Source organism: Pithys albifrons, chromosome 2, assembly GCF_047495875.1.
Source record: "Pithys albifrons albifrons isolate INPA30051 chromosome 2, PitAlb_v1, whole genome shotgun sequence".
In the NCBI taxonomy this organism is placed as follows: domain Eukaryota; kingdom Metazoa; phylum Chordata; class Aves; order Passeriformes; family Thamnophilidae; genus Pithys; species Pithys albifrons.
In genome coordinates, this window is record NC_092459.1 from 58,303,305 (window position 1) to 58,328,459 (window position 25,155).

Sequence of the window (25,155 nt, forward strand, 5' to 3'; positions counted from 1 at the left end):
GTACTTCTCAGTTGGCTTGCGAAGAAAGTTATTTCCTGATTCTGGTCTTCTAAGACCATTTTTAAATGAACCTTAAGCTCCTAGTTTTTTAGATGTTACTTAAGTATTTTATCCCATCTCCTTTTAATCAAATAAGAATTTAAAAAATAATGGAAATGCTACTAATAAAATGAAGTTGTGGCATTTTTTTCTAATTAAAGAGCAGTAGTAAGTTTGGATACCTTTTTTTGGATCAATCCCACTTCTGTGTCTATAATGTCCTTGCTTTGGCATGACTGTCCTCATATAATCATTTGTATTTCATACAGCTAAGAAACAGTTGTCTACTAAGTACTAATGGATTAACTGTATCCCATAAGCGATGCAACAACACTGAATCAATTTATCTTGGTTTCAGGTGATCAGACACTAAGAATTTGGGATGTGAAAGTCCCCGGAGTTAAACTTGTGATACCAGCCCACCAGGCTGAGATCTTGAGCTGTGACTGGTGCAAATATGATGAGGTATAAAACTGTTCATCCCACGGTTTTCTTAATTGAACCATTCTCATTAAATAGCAGGGGTTTCTGCTGCAACATTGTTGCATCTTCTCTTTCTAAAGTGTCTAGTTGCTTTGTTGCTCTCATTCACTATTATATCTCCAGAAGAGCTTTGTTCCAACAGGCCAAGCCCAAGTAGATCAGATATTTTGCTTATTCTTTCATATAGTGTACAGAATAGTCCTTAGTGGAGAAGCAGTTTGTATTTCTCTGTGGTCTTTAATTTATACACTGCAGACTTGGCCTCATTTATGATTTATTCATCTGTATTGTTTGATTTATCTAACTTTTGTAGCCAACATATGCTTCAATTTAGTAATTAAATTGTCCTGATATATCTGTTTTATCAAATCATCAGAACTTGCTGGTAACTGGTGCAGTTGACTGTAGCTTGAAAGGCTGGGATTTGCGGAACATTCGGCAACCGGTGTTTGTCTTGCTTGGTCATACCTATGCCATCAGAAGAGTAAAAGTAAGTTGTATTTTATTTCCCATTGATCATCACTGAATTGTTACACAATTTTTTCTGGAAAGCAGTAGTATTTTATATTATCTAATAACTAGGAAAACCCCTGGGATTTTAGATGTTACAGCGACTGTTCTTGAAAACTTCCAGCTTGGCACTGTAAAACATTTTGATGTTTAGTATGTTGCTGGGATTTCAAAGTAAATGACATCTTCAAAGTCATTATATTTCCACAAGGAGTATTAGAGAGCTTGAGAGAAGGTTAGGAGGTTTACTTAAGCTGCATTATATGGGAAATTTGAGATAGAGAAAATACTTTTCTTTATTCATTTTTAAATGGTGCTATGCCTTTGTCTTTCTACAAAAAGGGTCAATATTCACAAAAGACCAGGTATAAAACTTGTTCTGCATATGTATTTTTCTGTATACAAAGAAAATACTAATAAGTTCAAAGAGATTTTGAAACTTTATGCCTGAAAGGCTATAGATGTGTATGTATAATCTGTGTACTACTAGATCACCCACCAAAGGGAATTTGTTCTAGATGCACAAGGACATTTTTTATCATATTATATATGAAAATGTTTCCAAATACCATTTTAGGTAAACCCAAAACCTACTATGTTTAAATGTAAGATACTGAAGCCAGCTAAGAAAGTGAGAGTCAAATGCACCAGTGTCAAAGTCTCCTGAAAAGGGAGATCATACCTGATCCTTTTAAAGCCTTTCCAGAACAGGTGTCGATATTAATATTTTTCAAAGAAATCTGAAATGGCAGGAAAAAAGTTACCCTGAGTCAGTATTTTGTTTCACATGGTCTGGGAATCTTTGATATGTTTCTAAGAATATTAGAAGTTACTGTGCTTGTAATTTGTCAGAAATTTCGTACAACAAAGTCTGTTTATGGTCAGACAAGCTGAGAAGCTCCTGCTCTTCCTTATCCCAGCTACCACTGCCTGCTATCCCCACTGATGATTGATGCTCAGTCTTTTTTTCTAATTTATTGTCTTCATGACCACACTCTAATCTGGCTCTGTGAAATGTTCTTCATAGCAGAACATTTAGCAGTGCTGTTTGATTTTGTTTATTTCTTCTTGTTTTTTAAGCAAGATAACTTTGCAACTCCAATTTGACAGCCGTTGAGACAAATGAATCAATACCCTTCAACAGTTAGTGGAATCTTTTAAAAACAGCTCTGCCACTGAGGGATTGATAGCACATTGTCTTCATGGTAAAATGGAGAAAGTGAATGCAGGATTCTTATTCGCTGTAATGTGTGATAATAGAACTAAAGGACACTTGAGAAACTTTGGAAGATGTGTTTACAAACACATGGGAGTACTTCCCTTACACAGCAGACAATAGACTTCTTGAATTAGCTCTCTGCACAAGAGGCTGCGTAGGCAGGAAGTGTCATCAGGTTCATGGAGAGCCGCTGGCTGATAAATAGATACTAAAAGAGCTAGACAGGTACAGCACCTCTGATTTCTCTACTCTGTCATCCTAGGCTACAGAGCACTGCCAGCAGGTTGGGGGAGGTAATCCTCCCTGCTACTTCCTGCACCAGTAAGACCATGTGTGGAGTGCTGAGTCCAGTTTTGGGCTTCCCAATAAAAGGGAGAGAGACATGGACCTGTTGTAGTAAATTTGGCAAAGAGCTATAAACAAAATTAAGAGACCAGAATCTCTGTCCTACCAGGAGACTCTAAGAGACCTGAGATTTTTTTAGTGTGGAGAAGACAAGACTTAGGGAGGATCTTACCACTGTGTATGAGTGATTGGGGGAAATAGAGAAGACAAAGCCTGACTCTTCTCAGTGGTATTTACTGACAGGATCAGAAATGACTGGTACAAACTAAAATACCAAAAATGCCATGTAAACATAGAACACTGGGCTCAAAGATTGTCAGCCTGACCAGGTGAGGGATCTTTTATATTCTTATACTGTCCCATTCTATTTTATGGCCCATCATGCTCCCTGTTTTCTTGAAATGTCTTGAAATTAGGAGTTGGCCAGCAGTAGATCTCTCTTTGCACCAACCTTTGAGATCTAAGCCACTAAAGTGGCTTTAAGGAGTTGGTGTGCAAAGGAGAGGTATGTGAGAGTACCTTAATTCTGTCCCATCTTAGCAGGCTTTCATTGCTTCCATTTCAAGGTAGACATGGTTTCTGTGGACATAACATATGAGAACATGGGCCAGCACTTAGAAGTGGTACAGAGAGAGACTTGGATGCTGCCTAAATAGAGGCAACTCTCCCTATCGATACCTCTTCCCCTGCATTGTGCCGACACCAGCAATTATAATGCCGTGCAGCAAGCTGGCTCCACTGATGGCTCTGACTGAAAATCCTGTCCCTAAAAGTGACTAGCTTCTGTCTGGATATCTAAGCTGTCTGTTTGTTGCTCAACCACACAATTGCAAGCCTTGACACAAAGGATGGGACAAGGAGCACACAACTTGAAGTGAAAGGAAAATGGAAGTCATGAGTCTTGGCAGCAGTGCAGTTTTAAATTAGCTTAAACCAGCTATGAAATCACACTCTTCAGTTGTCTATCTTTTGTATTCTGTTCACTTTTTCAGGGGTTTTGTTGACTGGCAGATCTGAGGCTGGAAAGGAGTTCTACCCAACGTGATACTGTCAGGATTCCTGTGCATTTCTTGTGGTTTTCACTGTGGTACAGGGCCTTATCAGCACACTGAAGTAATTTGAAGCCCTTTTCAGGGGATTTTAATATTGGTGCATTTGACTCTTACATTCTTAACTGGCTTCAATATCTTATACTGAAAGATAGTTATGGTTTTTAAGTTTACCTAAAAAAAATTTGGATAAATGATCTGTTGGAGATCAGGATGAATGATCTGCTGGTATCTTCTGTCTATATACAACTGTTCAGATGATAAAATTGTAGTATCTTACAGTTAAATGGAACAGAATTTTAAAATACTATCTTCTCTTGTAGCAGAAAGATACTATGCATATTCTTTCAATTTATATATGTAGTGCTCTTTTAAGTATTTTAATAGAGTTTGCTTCTTAGGTAAGTTTCCAGGATACTTAGGGTTAATGACAAAGCTTTGACAAGATATTTTTGCTTCCTCTGAAACTATGTGCACAAAGAGGCAAAAGGGGTTTGTGGAAAGCATGGTTTTTGTAGCCCATCAGACTTCTTTCCCTGTATTACTCATTTTCCTGAGGTCCAGAAGAAAAATATGTTTGCATTGATTTTTTTGTCCTCCAGAGAATCTGTAGGAAATCTGTGGAGGTTAAAGTTCAAGCATGCACATCCCTCAGTTCTGCTACAGTAGAGGGGACTGTTAGCAGAGTTCAGCAGCCATGAACATACACTGCTTTCTTGTCAACTCGGGCAGTTGTGGCGATAGCCCAAACTTAACTTTTGGCTTTTTAGTTGCCGTGAAAAACATTAGAAGTCTTGCAGGAACACTTACCAATGAACCATGATGTGGAGGACGTGCATTTCAAACTCAAGTTATGTCAGGGGCTTGTGTATTCCCTACTGAGAAATATAGACCTTAAAATAGTTGGAAACTGAAGTTCACCAAAAAGCTAGAGCTGAGGTGATCAATTTTTGCATAACTTCATCCTTATTGCTGCAGTTCTTAGATCAGTGTGCAGGAATCTGTAGAAGAGCGTGTCCCATAAAATGCCCTGTAGAAGAGAGGGAAGTCATGAACTGATGTTATACTGCCTTCAATTTTTCCACTTACCTCCAATTTTCCCATTTTTATAAACCATTTCAAAATTTTAGGATATAGAATTGATGACAATAATATATCTTGTGTTCTTTGCAGTATGGCACAGATTTTGTCTCTCTGAAAATAATTAACTGTCACATAGCTGTTTTGAAACTTGGTTTATATAATAAGATGATACTGATCCAGAAGCAGAATTTAGTAACTGTTTATATTACTGTTCTAGAACTTCTTAACTTTACAGCATGGTTATTTGGCATCGCTGTAATGAAATCATAACAAACCAGGATCCCATAAAGCATTCCCTGTGATTATTAATTCTATGATTAGTTGTAATTAGAAGAATGGCAGAGAAATTGGTTGATGTAGTCTGTTTTGTTGCAGCATGATGTGGTACCTACCAAGACTGTTAAAACAGTTGAACCTTGATAACTTTCTACTTACAGTAAGTCTGTATATGTTCACAATGTTTCTACTTTAAAAGTTGCTTTGTTTTCTTGCAGTTTTCACCATTCCATGCAACCTTATTGGCCTCTTGTTCCTATGATTTTACTGTAAGGTACAGTATTATTTTTCATTGGATAAAAATAGATAATTATTTTAACGTGGCTTGCAATGGAAAACAGTGCTAGAGTGGACATACTGAGGAGTGGTTCATGTTGCCATCAGATGTTTTATAAACTAGGTTGAAAAGAATACATTCTACCTCTCTCAGGCATCCTGTACTGTCACAGTAAGAAGTAGATTTACTTAGAAATATTCAGAGTCTGACTGGATGCACCTTACACTCTGCATGCACATACATCCACACATCCTGTCATGTGTGCCCATACATATACACCACACATGTGAGGATGTGTGAACATGAGTATTTGCACACATATACATACATTTAAATTTAAGAATAAAAATCCTGGATAAATATATAAAAGGTAGAAGAGAAACAGGGATTCCAGTACATAGCATTAATTATGGATCTTTGTGAACCTACTAAAGGGCTGTGACTTTTTGGTCCCATTTGATAGCAAGTAATAGAACAGCATGGTATGGCAGTCCTTTAGAAACACATTCATTGCAATGTTACTTTAATAGCAGTTTGGCTATGCTGTTGCTCATTTGTATTCTTTAATGTTTCTGTTTGAAGCTCAGAATTATCTGAAAGCATTAACTTATAGTAGATGACTGGACACAGCACAGTTTACTGTTTAAGCTCTGTAATCTTAAATGTTACTGAAGCTTTATAATTTGACCAGACAACTGCAGTCAGATTAGCAAACTACCATGTAAGAGACAGGGGTTTTGTTTGTTTCAGGCAGAACAGATAGTTTGGCACATAATCACAACTGGATATCTAAAAGCAAAAAATAGTAGATTGAAAGCAAAGTTAACAATGCTTAGCTTCATCCTTTGCAAATAGTAGAATGATTGCATGTGTGCACTGTAGTCAAACTACTGAAAAGAATTAGTTCACATGCCAACTTCATACTGGGAGCTAAGGAAAAGTTTTTACATACTTCTTGGGTATAATGATTTGTATTTAATCCCTGTCCAGTAAGTGCTTTCTTGAGGCAAATTTTTTCTATACTATTTCCTTGCTCTTTGGAATATTTCAGAAAAATCACAGTTCAATTAAAGAGCAGATTTAACACAAATGAATCATTAAAATGCCAGGAAATGCTCAAAGTACTGTAATATTTCCAGGACTTCTTTAGGTCTACATTCGTATTCTTAAACATTATCTCTATCAAAATTCAGTTTGGAAGAACATCAATGTCATCTTTTACTGGAATCACTGTTGTGTATTTTTGGACTCTTCAGTATGGAAAAGAAATCTTGGTGCATTAGGCACAGACAGTGCTCACCAAAATCTAAACAGAGATCTGATAAATTATAGAGCTTCATTAAGCTGGTATCAGGCCAGATCTTGAATTGTATTCACAGAAGCTTGCCCCTAAGGCAAAAAAGAAATTTTTTTAAAGTTGTGCTGTACTGGACATCATCTCTGCAACACTCTTTAAGATAAACAGCTTTCTCCATCTCTCCATCACTATGTACAAGTTCAGTAACTTTGATCACAAATCTTATGGAATAAGGCTGCTCATAAAATAAACTGGTTTTCACTTCAGTTAATTATTCTTATTATCCTTGTAATAAGATGTCATCCAAAGTATTGCCTTAAGGGAAGTAAGACGTAGCATGAATTCACCACCTGTCTAATCTAGCTAGTTCCTCATCATGCAGCAACAGGCTGCTATGTACAGATGCTGTAACCTGAAATGATACTTGCTGCCTCTTATTTCCCAGCCACTGGTGAAGCCAAAGGGGCAGGAGGTAAGGGTAGACTGGGGATTAGGACACGGTAGGAGATAGGCAGGAGAAACTATGTTTGGGTTGGTAAAATTGTTTTGGTAGGGGAGCACAATTCTTCATGATTCTGCAATGGGTGGTACAAAGTACAAAATCCAGGCTTTTTCTCTTCATGTAATGTCTTGTTAGGAGCGTCATCACTAGTTTGTCATCAATGGTTCTCAGTCCTGAGACTGAACACTTTTTTAGGATTTAGCTAGTTATTACTTTTATATTAAAAAAATCAAAGCTCCCAGTCTGTCTGTTGAAATAAGTTGCACTACTCTTAAGCTCTAAACTGCTTCTTTTTCCAACATGACTTCATAGAACACACACACCATATTGTCCTACTATTTTTAAAATTGATCAGAAAGTCTTTTCTGAGTTTTTGTTCATGTAAGTCTGAAGTTATCTCCTTTAATCTAGTTTTCAGTTATGAACATGTGTCTTTCAAGACTTAGTAGAGAGCTAGTGTGATAAGCAAGGCGGCCAGTATTACTTAGAAACAACAAGATTTGTTTCCTTACCTTCTTAGGAGCAAATGTAGGAGGATGAAAATGCTGAAATGGGCTTTTGCTCCTCTCTCCTGCAAAATAAGTTGTTTATCTTAGATCTCAGGTACTAGGAAAAAATTAAGAGGGTTGTTGCTATGGCAAAGCCATTGTGCTGATACCACTCTCCTTGTTTATGAAGGAAATAACATCTACATATTAAACAAACTGACCCTGCTGGCTGCAGTGTTTGCTATTTTACCTGAATTGGTTTGAACTTAGTGCTTTCAGTGTAGTTGGTCTGATAATGAGCTGTTCTTGTTCAGTATTTTCATTTTTGTGAATAAGAGCAAGGCAAAGAGACCTCTGTGATTGTTGCAGTAGTAGTAAAGCATACAAGTGCCCTCTGCGTGAAAATTTGAACTGTAGAAAATTTGATTACAGCTGCCAGCCCACAAAATGTGCTGTGCTGTGCTGTGCAGCCTATAACTTTTCTAAGCAGTATATACAACACAAGAAAGAGGAACACATCTTTGGTTTGTGTCATTGTATGGGGTATTGTCCCTGTAGTGGTATCTGAAACTTCTGTTGCTGAATAATTTGGTTTTTTACGACTGAGGTGTCTTTTACCTATACTTTCATCCCATTCACCCTTACATCTCTCTCATCCTTGCTGTTAATTGCATTGATGAACCATGCATCTAATAGGAAGCAGCTGGGAGAAGCAGAGCACTTCAGAAGGCTTGAAAGAAAAATTGCATTTTAAAATATGAACTAGTGGAATGAATTGGAATACAGCTGATCTCTGTAGTATGAATCTGTTATTAAATTATAATATTAAATCCTGTTTTACAGGAACACAGTCTCAAATCTAAGAATGTGAATGACCAAGATCTATAAGTGAATTTGTAATTTTCAATTAAATAAGAACTCCATAGTTAACGATACCAAAAAACTGAGAAAAATCATATATTGTGCTAATGTCTTTCAGGGATAAAATTCCCCAGCCATCAAGAAATATAACAAGAGTATTTTAGCCCACATTTCTCTTTCTTTGTTTTAATAATGTCCCAACAACTGCTCCTCAGTGCCAACTTTTATCCCAGTTTTTGCAACAGGAGACAAAGATGGCTTTGCCCAGTGGGGTTTAATTTATGCAAATCAGCAGATGGCTTTGCAGGAATACGATTTGTTATGTTTCCTAAGTGGATGAGTTTGCTTTTTTAAATACCCTGGCAGCAACAGATTTGTCAATATCTTGCATTATATTTTTGAAATGGCCTTTCAATTACTTTAATTGTGGTTTGTTTGATTTTTTTTTCTCTCTCTCTCTCCTTCCTTTATTCTCTCTATAGATTCTGGGACTTTTCCAAGCCTAATCCTTTGCTGGAAACAGTTGAGCATCATACTGAATTTACATGTGGACTGGATTTAAGTCTTCACAACCGTGGTCAGGTAAGAGCTGGGATGAATTTTCTTTTCACTTGCCTGTTACAGCCATGGTGGTCATGGCTGGACTGCAGGACTCATATCCTGAATAAGTCACCAGATTGCAGAAAGCTTCTGGAAGTGAGTCTGGCTGAATGCTTATTAAATAAACATCATTTCAGGTCCATTTTTATTTATAAAGCAGTTACTTGTATTGGGTAGGAGAGTAGGGCAGGACAGACAAAATGGCAAAATCAGATAACTGAAAGCCATGGTGAGCTCAGGGACAATGAAGTAGTTTTGTTTCAGAAGGAAGAGTAATAGAGAAGAGCCTGGAATGCTAAGCTGAGATACAGAGCTGTCTTCTGTCTGCTTAGATTGTCAAGTTAAACATCGGTAGTGTCACACATGATGCCTAGATCTGGTTTACCATACTGTTTGGAGAACTATTAGAGGTTTAATATGTGGTTGAAATTCTAAAACACACAGCTGTTTACATGAATGAGTGGAACTCTTCATCAGTGGCATTTATTTATATTTTGGTTCTCATAGGATTCTCCTCTCCTTTTGTTGCTATAGGCATTTCTATTTTGTAAACAGAGGATTATTTTTTGTAGTATGAACTGTTTATTTCAGACAAGAAACTCAGAAAACCTGTAGCTAATTATTTGCTTTAAAATGAGAAAGCTTTTAGTTTTCACTAAGCAGTTAACTGTAACTAATGCATTATTTAATGTGCCTCAGATACTATTTACATATAGATTCCTCTTAAATTCACAGTGAAATTAATTTTTGCCCCAGATAAAAATCTGCATTTGCAGATGCATAATTTCTGAATTTAAAATTCTGTTTGGACAAAGCAAATAAAATCACTGTAATTTCTTCTGATAAAAGGATACAGAAGAAAGGTGTAAGTTTGGCAAAATGCTTAGTTTAATGCATGTGGAACCATTTTAGCCAAATGCTAGCTTGAATTTTTTGCCTGGTTGGTTGTTCCTTTGATACTGTTACTTCGGTGGTGCTGCAGTAACTGTTCATGAGGCCATGCTCTGAACTGCATGGGGGAATTTGTAAGGCTGAAAAAATACTCTCAGGGTTCAGGTTATTTTTCATTAATGCTGGGCAAGAATGCGTAAAGGCCTTTTGCTAGGAATTAAAACTTCCATCCCAAATGACTGCATAGGTATGATTCTTGCTGCATTGGGTCCAGACGGAGCAGCAAGCATAGCTTAGTACATTCAGGGCCTCACGGTGGTACAGCAGTGCATGTGCTGAGCCCAGTTCAGCTTTCCATGAAGTTGGTGTGGGTTTTGCATTGGATCTGAATGAGGTGAGAAGATTTTCTTTTCATTTTGTTTTGAGGATGTGATTACAACTTGACTGAAAGCCCATTGCTTCATGGTAGATAATGAAAGAAAATTGCTGCATATGCACTTGTATGTTGAAAAAAAGGAAAATGATGATGTGCATACCCATCAACATTAGGGCATTTGTGCATTCAGGTATCTGTTTTTCCATGCAGAAATTCTACAAGTCCAATGTTGGACTTAATGCACAAAATCTGTAAATCTGGGGTACATATCTGTATTTACTGCTTGCCAATGTGCGTTCCAGACAGAAGTTTGGCATTTGCAACAGCTTTAATATTCCTCTGCTTTTTTCTATTGAGTTGATTTAATCTATTGTGAGGGTTGGATATCACAGCAATGCAAAATGTAAATGTTTCAGTTTTTAAAAGAAGTTTAAAAACTGTGATAGAATTAAACTGTCACTAAGTTAGAAAGTGAACATGAGGGATACTTAACCTCCATTTTTAAAGATCCATGACAAGCCACCATGAGGTACTTTGTTCAGCTTTGGGGCATGCAACCAAAACAGGACATGGACCTGTTAGGATGAGTCCAGAGGAAGGTCATAAAGATGATCACAGGGCTGAAACACATCTCCTGTGAAGACAGGCTGATGGAGATGGGGTTATGCAGCCTGGAGAAGAGAAGGCTCCAGGGAGACCTTATAGAACATCCTGGTACCTAAAGGAGTACTCTAAGAGAGCTGGAGAGGGACTTCTTACAAGGGTATGTAGTGATAAGACAAGGGGTAATGCCTTCAAACTGAAAGAGGGTTGAGGTGGGTGCGTGGAAGAAATTCCTTACTATGTGAGGGTGGTGAGACACTGGAACAGGTTGCCCAAAGAAGTTGTGGATGGAAGTGTTCAAGGCCAGGCTGGATGGGACTTTGAGTAACCTGGTCTTGCGAAAGTTGTCCCTGCCTATGTCAGAGGGCTTGGAACTAGACAATCTTTGAGGTCCCTTCCAGTACAAACCATTTTACGATTCTGTGAATGCCTGCTGAGTAGTTCCTTCCCGTGTGAGCACTTGCTGCCTTTCCCTGGCTTCTGCATCAATACAAGATTGTTTGCCTAAATTTCATGCTGCTGTTTCCAAGATGTAGGTTGCCTTCATGTCTGCTCTTTATCAGTCTGATAATGAGCTCTATTGTTTATTTTCTTCATGTATTTGCATGATTTGTGATTTTTCACTGTATGCTTTATAAGGAGTTATGACTTGAGATTTGAACTGCTTCTCTCCTCCAGGGAGAAGGAGATGGAGCATCCAGGGAGAGTGCAGGATATTCTATTCATAATGGACAAGCTATTAATTTATACTCAAATTAAGTACCTTTCTGGTCATTTACCTTTGTTTTCATTCGTAATGATATTTTTGTTGTCTAGACAGATTATATTTTATTTAGCTTTGTCCAATGAACTTCAGCATTTTTTAAGTATCTTTTGCATGTCAAGTGAAAAACTATCTGCACTATTGAAAATGTGTTCAAAATAGATATTGTAATTAGTAGCTCATCGAGGAACTGCAAGACATTCCTGTGGAACTGGTTGAGTTTTGAACAGAATCCACAAGCAGAGAGTAGGTACATGCAGGCAGGCTGGTTATTGTACAGTATCCTGCTAAGGGAGGTAACGTGTGGAGAGAGATCTGATCATAAGGAATGGATCCTAGCTTGTGAAAGGACCCACTAGTATTAGCTAGTATTAGACCCACTCGTATTAGAAGACTGATTTGTGCTTACTTAGAGACTCTAGTGTCTATTTTGGAGTGTGCGCCTCTGTGTAAATTAAGTGTTTTTGAAAGCTTTCCGGTTTAAAAATCAGCTGTTGTTTGGTTTAGTTTTTTTTCCCCACCATAATGTTAGTGTCAGGTTCATAGCAATTTGAGTCAACAAACAAACTTTCACATGCATAGAAAAACGTGTACTTTACAGTGCAAAGCATTAACAGAAATGATCCTCATGATATTCAGGGTACTTCTCTGTTAGACTGCAAGTGCTGATGTGAGAGCTTGCCAGGCAGGTTGTCTTGGAGAAAATACTCCCAATGCCAGCGTTGAGCCAAAGCAGCTTTGGCACGCACAAGAACGGTGTCAAGACCTTAGGCACCAAAAATCTTTTAAATGTGTAATGGTGTGTAGTATTAATACGTGAACAAATCTGTTCACCTTGTCAGCAACATTAGTAGTATGCAGTTTTTTTAATCAGATATGATAATTCTTTCTGAAGTCTGGGGATAAGAAAAACAATTCAAGTTTGTTTCTTTCTATACACACCAGATAGGCAGAGGACTATAAAAATGGTAAGCAGCTATATACTATTCCTTGCTTGGGGCTGTTAATGCTAGACCATACAGTGAAGTTGTACTCTGTAGCTCATTGGTTTTTTATTTCTCTCCTGATATTTACTTTCCCTGTATGTAATCTGTGAGTGTTCTGATGAATTAAAATATAATACTCCTTTAAGCCTGTCTCTTACTGGGATTTTGCTGTGTATATGTTCATGATTACAGGCTGTAGGTAACTTCTTTTGGTATTATTTGTGCAGCTTTATTAAAAAGCAGCCTTTTTCTTCTGTTGTAGGTCGAATGCATTGTGGCAGTAATGAATTAATTTTAAATGTCTTTAGGCAATCCATTAATGACACAGATAAAAAGTACAGATCCTATGAACATTCACTTCTTGTCTTCATTCCAAAAATATTTTAATAAGTATATAAAGAATAGAAAATATATATGTACCATGAATTTCTTTAAATCATGGACAAAAAATTACCCAGCTCTTTCTGCTCTTTCTGTTGTAGTTCTAAAGCTCTATTTTCCTTAACACAAATGTGAAAGACATGGAAGCTCTGAATTTTGTCTGAAAACCTTTTTCAGTCACACCTCACATCTGTTCTGAACTCTAAAAAGCAGCCAGTGGAAAGTATAAATTAATGCTTTTCATTGAGTCAGGCCTTCTGTCTTGCTGCTGAGAATAGGATTAAGTGTCTAATGGGAGCAGAAGAGGAATCTTTCCACTTCTCTATTCTTGTATGTTATACACAACGACATTCCTAAATTGCAAGGATACGTGATTTTTAATGGAGTGATGGCAAGTGGTGTAGAGGCTTAAAACACTTGATACACGAAAAGCACATTAGATACCCCTGACATACCAAATCAGAACATGACTTCATGACTTATAATACTGAGGTGCTCCCTTTGGAAATTAAAAATCTTTTGTGCCACATGAGGGTGAATAAAATGTCAGTTCTCTAGTCCAAAATCATCTTGTTACCTGAATGCATGTTAAAGTCTAGGCTTTAGAGTAACTTGTGTGCAACACAAATAGTGAACACTTACAACCTGCTTTTACTGCAAATGTGTGTGTTTGGATCATAATTACACTACAAGTGGGCAGCTGTCTGTCTAAATAGCTGTTTCTGTCAACATAAGTTTGAGGAAACTTGTTTACTCTAGCCCTCTGTCTGGCTGCACCTCCTTATTTTTCCAGTTCATCCCCCTTTCACCTGGCGGTGCTGGGGTGAGTGAGCAGCTGTGTGGTACTCAGTTGCCAGCTGGGGTTAAACCACAACACCCATGCATGATACCACATATTATGGAGATACTGACAATACCAGGGCAGTCCCCATGACTCTTCCGCTCTGTGTTATGCTGTTCTTGTGCTTCAGGTTTCCCAAACCTCCAGCTGCTCCCAGAAACTGCAGGGTATCTCCAGCATGTTGTGCCAAACCACAGTCTCTCATTCTTTGCACCTGGCCACAGGGAGGTAGAACTGAGCAGAGGTGCCTGCTTTGTAGCATTGGTCTGTTGATTGCATGAAATGTTGCTGTGCTGATAGTGTAGTGAATCACTAAAACTTTAAAAGCTGTAATTTCTAACTAGTTGGAGGGAGATTGTAGCCCAGCTGTTACACTTGAGCTGCATGCTCTGAAGGTAACTTGAAATTTAGTTCTAAATTCATCCAGCTTTATGGAGAAATTTTTGATCATCATCAAGTTTCAGTGTACAGGTTTGTTCTGCTACCTGCTTTTTTTGTGCACCTTTTGCAGTGTGCTGCATTAGCTGTGCCAACACAGGAAGCAGGAGAATGGACGGGAGGGGCTGCTGAAGTTGGCTTAACCAGCATAGCCAAATATAAATGCAGATGATGTATTTAGTGAGGCTGTTTGGCTATGTCTTTTGCTGTTCTTTTAAATTAATTGTTCATCCTCAACAGGCCCAGAAATGTTGATTGTTCCACACAACAGTAGAGTTACATCTTGTGGAAATGTACAGAAAAACAGACTTTCTCTGCTTTTTTCTTTTGATCGCTTGTTCTTATCTTTTTCACTTAATTGCCAAGTAACTTCATAGCTTCCATCCAGCTGTTGTGGCTATCCCACCGCTATAATTATAACACTCTCTGTACTTCATTCTGGTCTCTCCTTATGGTCCTTCTCCAGGATGCTACTGAAGTTATGCACTTAGTGATTCTTGGAGATAAAAAGAACCTACTTACTTAATTCAGAGTAGATTTTTTTCATGAAAATACCAGATTTCACCAGCTGCAAATGTAAAACAAATTTGAACACCTTACAGAGTTGGAGAGGCTAAAAGGTGACATTTCTTACTATTGCCTATCATATGTTTTTCCCAAACTGTTAAAATTGAACTGTCACTGTGTAAGTCAAAGCTGGCCGCTCATGAGTAATGGTCACTCTTTGCCTTTAGCAGCTAAAGTCTCTTCCTAAGGTGTTTGGAGAAGTTACTGTCAGGCATCACAATTCTGTAAAAGCTGCAAGTGTATGGAAAGGAAGATGCACTTTAATTTTGATTCTGAAGTACTGGGAAGGATGGAAGGCAGTATTTTCTTTCTATTTAGAAAGAAATGGGTTTCTTAAGCTGTTGTATTTGGAATATCTGTTTCTGATAACTGTAATTTGAACCTTGATCTTTATAAGAAGTTCTGGTCCAGGGTTTATTTTATTCTGTATTTACTGGAAATAATAATTAAATCAAGGTGTGTTTTTTTAAAAGTAAATTAAAAAAATACTGGTGTTACTGCACATTGAAAATAAAGAGTTTTAATTTGCAAACTCCCATCACTTACAATCTTTTTGAAGGTTGCCATCATGTGCAGTTCACTCTGGCACCTGTTAACCAAACAGGCCACAGTAGTGGTTCAGATTTTCTAGAACAAAATAGGTATTGAATGCATTCAATGGATCATGCAGAATCCATTATGCACTTGACCAATCAGTTTTAATGTTCACCTGTGAAAGTAATTTGATGAGTAGCAAACCTAATAGCTTGTTTTATCTCCCCTTAATCTCCATCCCACTTGCTTAGAGGATGCTCAGGACCCCTCAATAATATGTAATAATGATATAAATACACCATTAAATTCTGTTTGAGAAGACACAGAAGATAAAAACTAAAAGAGGAAGGGAAACAGAACATGAATGGAAGTCAAAAACTGAATACTTTTTCTGCTGTCTCTTCTACAGAAAAAAAGAAAGACAGGTCTTATTAGTTTTATTTGATGGGGAAAAGCTGAGAAACAGGTCACTCACAGGCACATGTATATATTGTATGATTTATTATGAGCACTCCAGAAGCTGAGTGGCACCAATATAGTTCTGGAAATATTAATCTAGAGAGGACTGTACTTTCTTACGATTAAATCCTTTCATAAAGGGGTAACTAAACTCATATGTTTTTAGTTGTTCTTTTGAATGTATTTAATCTTGGTTAGGGCTTGAAGATTTGTTACACCTTCAAAGACTAGAAAAAAACTTAGTAGCTAACTTGAGAGTTTTGTCTTGTTCTCTTGCTTCTTCTGAACAGTAAAGAGGCACAATGTCATGCAGGTAATTGCACCAGACTGAATGGATTGCCCGCAGGTGCTGGAAAAGGTCTAAGTCTATTGCAAGGCAAGATGATTGTGATGAATAGGAAACAGAGAGCCTTTCAGGGGAGTAAAGCAGTTAGTGAGTCAATGGAAATGGCTCTGATAAATGAATGGATGTCCGTATTAGATCAGTTGGTGGAAAACAGTTGTACTCTGGGACAGGGATAAACACCAGTGAAATATGGGGTAGCTGTTTTAGTTGAGTTAAACTATGATTTTCTAGTTAAGCAATGTGATTAATGCAGTTTTTAATAAGTTTCCTTGCTTTTTGGCTTTCCTTGAAGAGAAATACAGTGATCCCCACCGCTACTGGCACATAACTTGACATATTTATTCTTCAATAATAACAGTATAATACCTTTAGTGTATATGCTTGTACTGCAGATTTGCTACTGAAATAAAAGTATTAAAGATGAGTAATAAATGTCATTTTGTTAGACTGCCTTTGTCCCCTATATCTTTAGTTACACTGAAAATTACCAGGTTTAGAATGCTTTTTCTATTTCTTGATGTAGTTTACCAATCACTACAACATAAAATATTCTTGTTGTACAATTAGGTTCTAGTTATTCTCCTTTTCCCTGTAATTTCTGATAGTTGAGAGTTGGTATAGTAGAATTGCATTCTAAAGCTACAAGAGCAATTCAGTTTTCATAAATGATAATGAAAATTGTATGACATACAAATGTGCCATGCAAAATAGTCAATAATATGACAGTTTATACAGTTCTTTGCCACTGAAATAAACTGTCGTCCACTTTGTTGGCATGTCAGTTTAAAAAAAAACAAATCATGCATCCTCCAAAAACTGAAATCACTGAGATTTGTTTGAATCTCAGAGTAAAATTTGTCCCCAAGACAGCAGACATTTTTACAGAGACAAATCTCCATGCCTTCATGTTCCTAGTGGTGGAAGCTTTCATCAGGTAGGCAAATAAAATGTGGGGACATTTTCAGTTTTCCCTTGTTCTTCATCCTGACATAGGAGGATTTTCTCCACCTGTTACTAACATCATCTCATTGATCAAAATATAAACTCTAGGAAACTTGCAGCTTTTTTTTATGCCATATTTATTTACTGTAGTGTACTGAATCAGCCCTCAACCCAATGAATTTTCTACCCCTGCTGTAATATTTAAATTAAGTTGCATTTAGTTTATTTTTTTCAAAAAAGGCTAAAATGCTTTAAAATATGGGTTAAAAATGTTCACATCAGGAGAACTGACATTTGTAAATACTTCTAAAGCAGTTATATTCAACATCCTTTGTTCCCCTCTTCTGGGGAAAGGCACACAATGGTCGTAAGACCCCTATATAAGACAGGTCATAAGACAAAAGGCAAAATAAAAGAATACATTTTTTATACTGATGCATGAACAGGTGCTCCTCTTTACCTCAGGATTCATCTTAGTTGTTTGTATTAGAAGCAGTGATAATCTGTGAGATACTGCAAAGGGGCATGTGGCAGCTGTCCATCAGTGAGTGAATGCTGGCTGCTGCACTCTTAGCTTACAGTTGTCCCCTTTCTCTAAGTCTTGGCTGTATTTTGGAGGAAGTATGGAGAAGTGGAAATGCTATTTCATTTTGTAATGCTCTGATATCAGTATTCCATTAGAGACTGCCTGCTACACAGAACTTGATTCGCTGTTATTTGCTGTAGCTTTTATTTTCCTTTTGCTGGCTAGCTATGTTTTCTCCTTTCATGTGCTATCATTAAGTCAATGAGTTGGGCAACCTACCACAAGTGATCCTTTTCAAACTCCCTTTTAATACTCCCTGTTCATTTTTAGTAGCAGTAGATTAAATGGTTTCGTTTCAGAGGGATGCTGATTACATTGGTAACAGGTGGGAATTCCCATGGGATTTTTTCCAAATGTTATTTCTGTTTCTTATTTCTTTATGAAAGTAGAAAGTATTGCCTATAGAAATAGAGACATTGATCTATAGCTGGGAGAACAGTAAAAAACCTGCAGTTTATGTGATTGCTGGTTTCTACACAGCATTTAGTGAAGAACACAAATTTTCTTCTTGGTGTGATTTGGGAGACTGCAATGCAGCAGAACATTATGCTACAGAAAGCTCTATTATGTCATATGAATAGACAGACACATTGTCAAGAGTTTCTTTGACCCATTTAGATGTATGTGGAAGGCACTTCAAATAACAAAGTAGAACCAGCTAAGGAAGCAATAAAAATGAATAATGGTGCAGTATAGTAAACATAAAATGGACTAATTATAGTCTGAAATCAAATATTGTAGTTGGATTTCCAAATTTTTAGTGTGCAGCTGTTCATTCTGGCTCTGGAAGAGAACAGGAATTGCAGTGTACAGCAGAAGGAAGCTTGTTGTGCAGAGGATCCAGTACTGTATCTTTTGTGATCCCAACTGGAAATGACATTGTAAAGATAACGCAGTATGGATTTAGCCAAATTTATTGGAATGTATTTGTGGACCTCATCGGCTTTTTCTCTTTAGCTCTCCTCCTTCTTCACTTTGCCTTAGTTCTTGTCTCCCGCAGTATTCTGTGAATATATATTATAGGTCATCTTCTTGAGTAATTGTCTGTGTGGTTAACCCTTTCACTTTGAGGCCCCCGAATCTCAATGCTCAGCAAATAGACATCTCTTCTCAACAAAAGAGAGTACAACGATCTCACAGCTTATCAAGTGTGAGACTGAAATTCTGACTTAATTCTTCAGGAAACATCATGTCTGATGTTGTTGAAATTCTTTGTTTTTCCATTCCTCAACACTTCATTAGGAAAATGTCTATAACAAATTTCTGTACCTGCAAGTATAAGAACATTGATCAGATCTAGTCTTGAACTGTTTAAATATCATGGTAAAAGCATCCTGAGACTCTGTAAAAAGAAGAAAGATGACAAGGTCTGGACTTTTGTGTGTCCTTCTCTTAATTTAATTCTCAGTTACATTCTTTAACCTTTTTGGAATAATCAGTTCAAACCCTAAGGTTTACCCACTTTCCTCATGGGGAGTACTAAAAATAGGAGGTTTTAATTTTCATGCAAAGTTAAAACAAAGTTTAAAAAACCAAAACAAAACCCATTTCATTATTATATAACTTTGAAGCATTGTAAATCAGAGTACCAACTGGTATTAACTGCGCAACAAGTTCTTCTAAGTTCCCTCTGGTTTTTGTAGAAATGACATGAAGGATCTAAATAAGTTTTGTTTACTTTATAGGTGGTGGACTGTGCTTGGGATGAACTAGTCAAGATCTATACTCCATCGTGTCTGGCAGTTCCTGTTTAGAGGAAGAGTGAAGATGATCTGACACACCAGGAACTTTTCCCTCTTCCCCCACAACCAGACTTGTGCTGAAGTGTCAACTGTGTCACTAATCTGAGTGTCTCTTTTTGAGTAAAACTGCTTGAATGGAGTGTTGTGCACTTAAACATGAGGAGATTTTAGGGCTTGGTTTCCTGTACAGGTAGTACCTGTACTAGCAAAATGTCCAACAGCTACTGAATGGCTGAAGAGTAGCCATAGCAGATAAGAGTGCTGTCCTTGGAGTCGAATCACTAACACAATTTTGTGATGTCTGGCTAATGATGAGAGCAGAGGCCTGAATCTTCTTGTTTCTTATAAAGAATAAAAGTAACTGGCAGTGTATTTGGATAATGTCACTATATAGAAAAGATAGGGGAGAAAAAGGAAAAGAAAATAAAGGCTTTTCACTGTAAAGTACTGTAATGTAAGTTTTTATCACCCAGATGCATTTACATGTTTTGCTGTGACTCATGTTGCATTATTTTCTTTTGCAGTATGATGAATACTCTTGATCAACAGTAAATGTCATAGTTTATAGCCAGTTGATTTGTTTGACCTTTTTGACTGCAACTTCACAAAGATGATAAAGATTATTTTCATATATTTGTTCTGTTAGATCTTCTTGAGTAAAACAGTTGATGCAGTTATGTAGAAAGATACTCTGATAATAGAGAAAACACTTAGGAAAAAATGAAAGATACATACAAAACTAATTGGATCACAGTCCTCAAGATTTAGAGATAGGGCAGCCATCTTTTCTATTATACTTGTCTTATATTTTCACTTACAAAGCTTTTCCAAGAAGTAGAAGAGGAATGTGGCCACATATATTCCGTGTTTCTGGGTCTCTGACAGCCCAGCCAAGAGGAGAGCTGATGTCCAGACTAACTGAACCTACATACGTGCAGATTAACTTCATGACAAGCATAGCAGATCCAGTGTGGCCCAAACTATTACACATATTAGAATATACCCAACATGTTACAGGTCTGTTGCATACTTTGCATTCCCACTTTGATTCCTCAGCCCACACGCTGGTATTTTCATCTAAGTTTTCTGGGAAAGTAGAGATGTTCAGTTGTTACACTTCTCCAGTCACCTTTGAATTGTCTTAGGATCCAGCTGTGATAGTACTGCAGTATTCATTGGTACATGTCAGGCTTTTCTCCTGGTTTCCTGATAGTCTTTTTTTTTTTTACCTTCTTCAAGCTCTCTCCCTTCTGCTGTTAACCCATATCAACTCTCATTACCATCAAAAGACTCTTGGTAGGTTGGGTCTTTGCAGTCAGGTTTTCATAGTCTTCTGTTAATGAATAGTGTACACTTCTGGGTTGCACCACTCATAGATCAACCAGTAGCAGACTCTGCCAGATCTGCTGGATTCTTTGAAGCAATGAAAGGAAGAATTCAGCTGAGCTAAGACATGAAGTTGCAAGGAAATAATATTTTTTCGATCTTGGAGAAAGAGCCAGGGAACTAGCAGGTAGCCACAGGGAGACATTCATGTATTAACCTGATATATAGGGCAGGACAGGAAGAAACTTGCTACAACATAATAATTTGGATCCAAATAGGATCTTGTATTTTTCTGAATCAGTGCAAAGTGCCCCCAGAACACCATCTTTTTGAGCTGAATTAATAACAAGAAGTAGATTTTTTTGTAACAGTGTGCTGGACCAAATCTCCAACATTTACTGCACTTTAATTCTTTGTGCTGAGGAACAATGCTACAATAAAGCTGTGCTGCATGCAGTTTTCAGCAGTACCATGGGCCATAAAATCTAATTTTAGGCATTAAAATTGATTATTTCAACTTCAATAGTTACTCCACTCTTCTGTTTTATCTCCCTTTTCTGCTTTGACTTCAACTTACTTGTCAGAGTGGAACATTTCAGTGGCAGGTGTGTATTTTATATGCATATTTCTGGGGACAGAGAGGGAGTGAGATATTCCAGAATGCTGCTATAGCCTGTCAGTGGGAAGGGCAAATTTAGAATACGCAGTGCAGGGGAAAAAATAATGGAATTGTGAACAATGCACACTTAGCATGTGGATTAAACCTTTCCTCAACTGCCTTGTCACCCCTCATGTCTAGTTAGCTTCCATGCTGAGGGTTGCTTCATCCGGATTTACTTCTCTTGAAACATGAGCACATTCAGAAGATGCACATAGTAAATAAAAACTGTGGCCTTTAATCTTCCAGTGTGGTCTTTGAATGGACAGAATGTGAGGTAACATTTCTGCACTGTAACAGAAAAAACAATCTGGCAATAGTTGTCGCTGATTCTTAATTCTCAGGGAATATTTGCTATAGTTGTTTTAAAGAAATACTTTTTATTTTATGACCAAAATACTAGCTTCCAATCTTTTTTGTCTATTGAAACAGTTGTTTAATGAGAACCATCTAAAAGATGTAATGTGTTCTACTTTTAAACATGCTGCTGTGGAAGATTTTGTTTTATTGGAGTCTGGGGGTTTCTGTTTGGTTCAAGAAACATACTGATTAATGAAGTTCTAAAAGTGTAGATTTGTTCTATAATACTATTAAATTAATTGCACACAGTATCTTTGGCTATACTCTTGTGTTCACTTCCCCGGTTAAGAAATGTCGATCAAAAGAAATGCAGAGAAAGTTACTGAGAGTATCTTGTAAATAGATTATAGTAATCATGGTTTATCTCTTGTATGAATACTGGGTGACTCTCACGTTTTTCCTGTTTATTTCTAGAGACCATACTTTATGAAACTTCTCCTAGCTGTGTGTCCCATCAGGTCTGCATTTTGATAAAGGAAACCTGTTTTAAATGATTCTTTGTGCCTGCTTGTGCCAAGTATGTGACAGTGATGAAGTGATCTCTGTCTGCTAGCCAAGTACAGTGGTGGCCTCAAATTTTGCTGCATAAGCACAGGTGTCTACGCCTTTCAGTAGTATTGCTCAGCTTTGAATGTGCTCAGCATCATGAGATGGAGAATGGATACAACTCTGCACAACACTTCCCCGAGACACCTCGTGGTTGCGTTAGACCCTAATTAAAGCAAATTGTCTATTAAACCTTTTATATAGATCTTTATTGTTTCCATTCAAGAAGCCATTTTAAAAAACCTTATGCCCTTAGGAAGACACCAATTTGCTGCAGATGTTTTTTTAACTCTCACCCATGTCATTGTATCTAGGTGAAATGCAGAACTGAGCATAATTTCCATCAAAGGATTGAAGCTAAGCCATCATCATAATCTCATTAGGATAAGTAACCACAGAGCTATTCAGGACTATGATCTGCACCCCATTGCTAGGTCAAAGCTCTATGAAAGTGTCAACTTGTGAACTAAGCACCCACTGTTCTCTATGGACACCAGAACAGCTAGTGTGAGAATGCAAAAAGGAGATGAAGATCTTTGAATGTGTCCAGGAAAGGACCACAAAGTTGGTCAAAGGGCTGGAAGGCATATCCTGTGAGGAGAGACTGAGAACTTTGAGCTTGTCTAGTTTGGAGAAAAGGAGATGGCAATCTCATCATGCTCTGCCACTTCCTCAGTAGGGCATGTGGAGAGGGAGGTGCTGATCTCTTCTTCTTAGGATCCAGGGATAGGTTGCATGGGAATGGTTTGCAGATGTACCAGAGGAGGTTCAGGCTGGATATTGGTTAGCACTATTTTACAAGAGAGTATTGAAACACTGGAACAGGCTTTCTAGAGAGGTGGTCAACATCCCAAGCCTGTCAGCGTTTTAAAGGCATTTGGACAATGCCCTTAAACAACATGATTTAATTTTTGGTAAGCCCTGAATTGGTCAGGTAGTTGGACTAGATGATTGTTCTGGACTCCTTACAAGTGAAATAGTCTATTAAAATTTTTATGCTTCTGATAGGTTTGTTCTTCTGTTTCAGTCAGAGAAGTATTTAGCCCCTAAAGCCGACTAGCAGCCTGATACTCTGCAATTTCAGAGACTTTCTTCTCTATGGCTAATGTCACTGATGACGGGACAAAATTGTTTCTTCCTGAGGTTATGCTTAGGTGGAATCCAAGTTACTACAGTATTTTCAGAAAACGCAATTATATTTTTTTTCCATCTGCACTTATTTGGCAGAAGGGGCTTTTTCTCTCATGTGCAAACACTGTCACAATGATCCACACATTCTGTTAAATTGTGCTGCATGTGGGCTTGGGGTGAGTCCAAATGGAGACTGGGAGACCAATGTAAATGGGGTGTTCAAGTGGGTTCTGAAGCCAGATTTGGTCTCCAGTACCTATGGTTTCCCTTCCCTCATTATCAATTTTTATCTTCAGACACTCATATTTAAAGTGTAGCTCATTTTATTTTATAAACCTTGCCCTGCCTCCTTTCCCCTGTCGGTACCAGCTCCACTGCTAGTTCTAACCCAGGAAATTTGTAACACATCCTCTTTGGTGTGACTGATCCCTGTGGCCACTGAGAGCTCCTTACTGCACCTGGCAATAATGCTGGGCATTCATGGCTGCTCTCAATTCAAAGAGACCAGTGCTGTGGGTCCCGTGTGCTTTTTCTGCCACTCCCCCATACCAGCATGCTCATTTAGTGCACACTTGAGTGCTTGACGTTGTGAACACCTGCCCTACTCTTGCTGCGAGCTGTTGGCATCAGCACCCCTTTTCTGCAATTGCTACAGGTCTCACCCGAACACTGAGCTGTACAAGAGTTTCCACAGTAATGACAGGGAAGAAGTATTGATGGCTTTGGAAGCTGGGATTGTCTAGTGAGGTCTGGGAACTGAACTAAGACTGAAATACAACATTTTTCTGCAGAAATCTCAGTAGAAAATACTTATGCCTTTTTCATACTGCTGAAATGCATGGGCTGCTTGTGCAAAGTTCTGTACAAACCCACCAGAGCTGGCAATCTTTGTCAGGATCTGCTCCAATCTTTTTTATGGCAAGTCTTCTGAAAACAAGCTTTGGGTATTGTGTGCCATTTCCCCTGAAGCTCACTCTTCCTAATACTGTTCTTGTGAAGAGGGAGGAGGCTGGTTTTGTTTAAAATAAAGAATAACTTTGCTAATCTCATAGTGATGGGTGAAAGGCATTCGTAATGATGAGAGAAACTGAATATGTATGATGTTAAAAGAAGGCTCAAGATTATAAGGCAGCTCCGAATAAAAGTAGTTTTCCATTCCCTTGCGTTGCTGGACGCTGCTGGGGAATGGTAGAGAGGACTGGCTGCCCGAGAGAACTGCTTTTGCTTTCCTCAGAATCGAGGTGGTCTATTGCAGTCACCTGTTAAACCTTCATCAGCAAGTCGAGAGAAGGAATCAGCTTATTTAAACTTTACGAGGCTTTAAAATTTCATCACTTTCAAAGACTTTGCGTGGTTACCAGTTTTTAGTGACTTCTCAAGGAAAATCCCCCTGCAGGAACCCGGTACTCCCTGCTTTCTTAGCAGCCGTTCCCCTCTCTCCGACGTTCCCCTCCCGAGAAGAGGTTCCCTTGGACGAGCCAGGCGTGGCCGAGACCCCGAACCGGGGATAAAGGGGGGCGACGGGAGGGATACTGCCAGTAGGCTTGATGGATGCTTTTTCCAGGAAGATCGTATAATTTTAGGGAGAAAGAACTGGTACTCCCCTGCACGTGCGCGGAAGGGAGCCTGCACTGATCTCCCCTCTCTCCG

At 38.1% G+C, this 25,155-nt stretch overlaps 1 protein-coding gene across 1 annotated transcript in view; it reads left to right on the forward strand.

Annotated features, from left to right (window-relative positions):
* PEX7 (peroxisomal biogenesis factor 7) overlaps window positions 1-22,079 on the forward strand; it is a 39,631-nt gene extending 17,552 nt beyond the window's left edge. Inside the window, exons 6-10 of the mRNA XM_071549152.1 lie at window positions 398-504; window positions 899-1,012; window positions 5,223-5,278; window positions 8,912-9,011; window positions 19,428-22,079. Of these exons, the coding sequence (XP_071405253.1) occupies window positions 398-504; window positions 899-1,012; window positions 5,223-5,278; window positions 8,912-9,011; window positions 19,428-19,496 (446 nt within the window). The 3' untranslated portion in view covers window positions 19,497-22,079. The remainder of the gene's footprint in view (window positions 1-397; window positions 505-898; window positions 1,013-5,222; window positions 5,279-8,911; window positions 9,012-19,427) is intronic.
* Window positions 22,080-25,155: the final 3,076 nt, after the last annotated feature.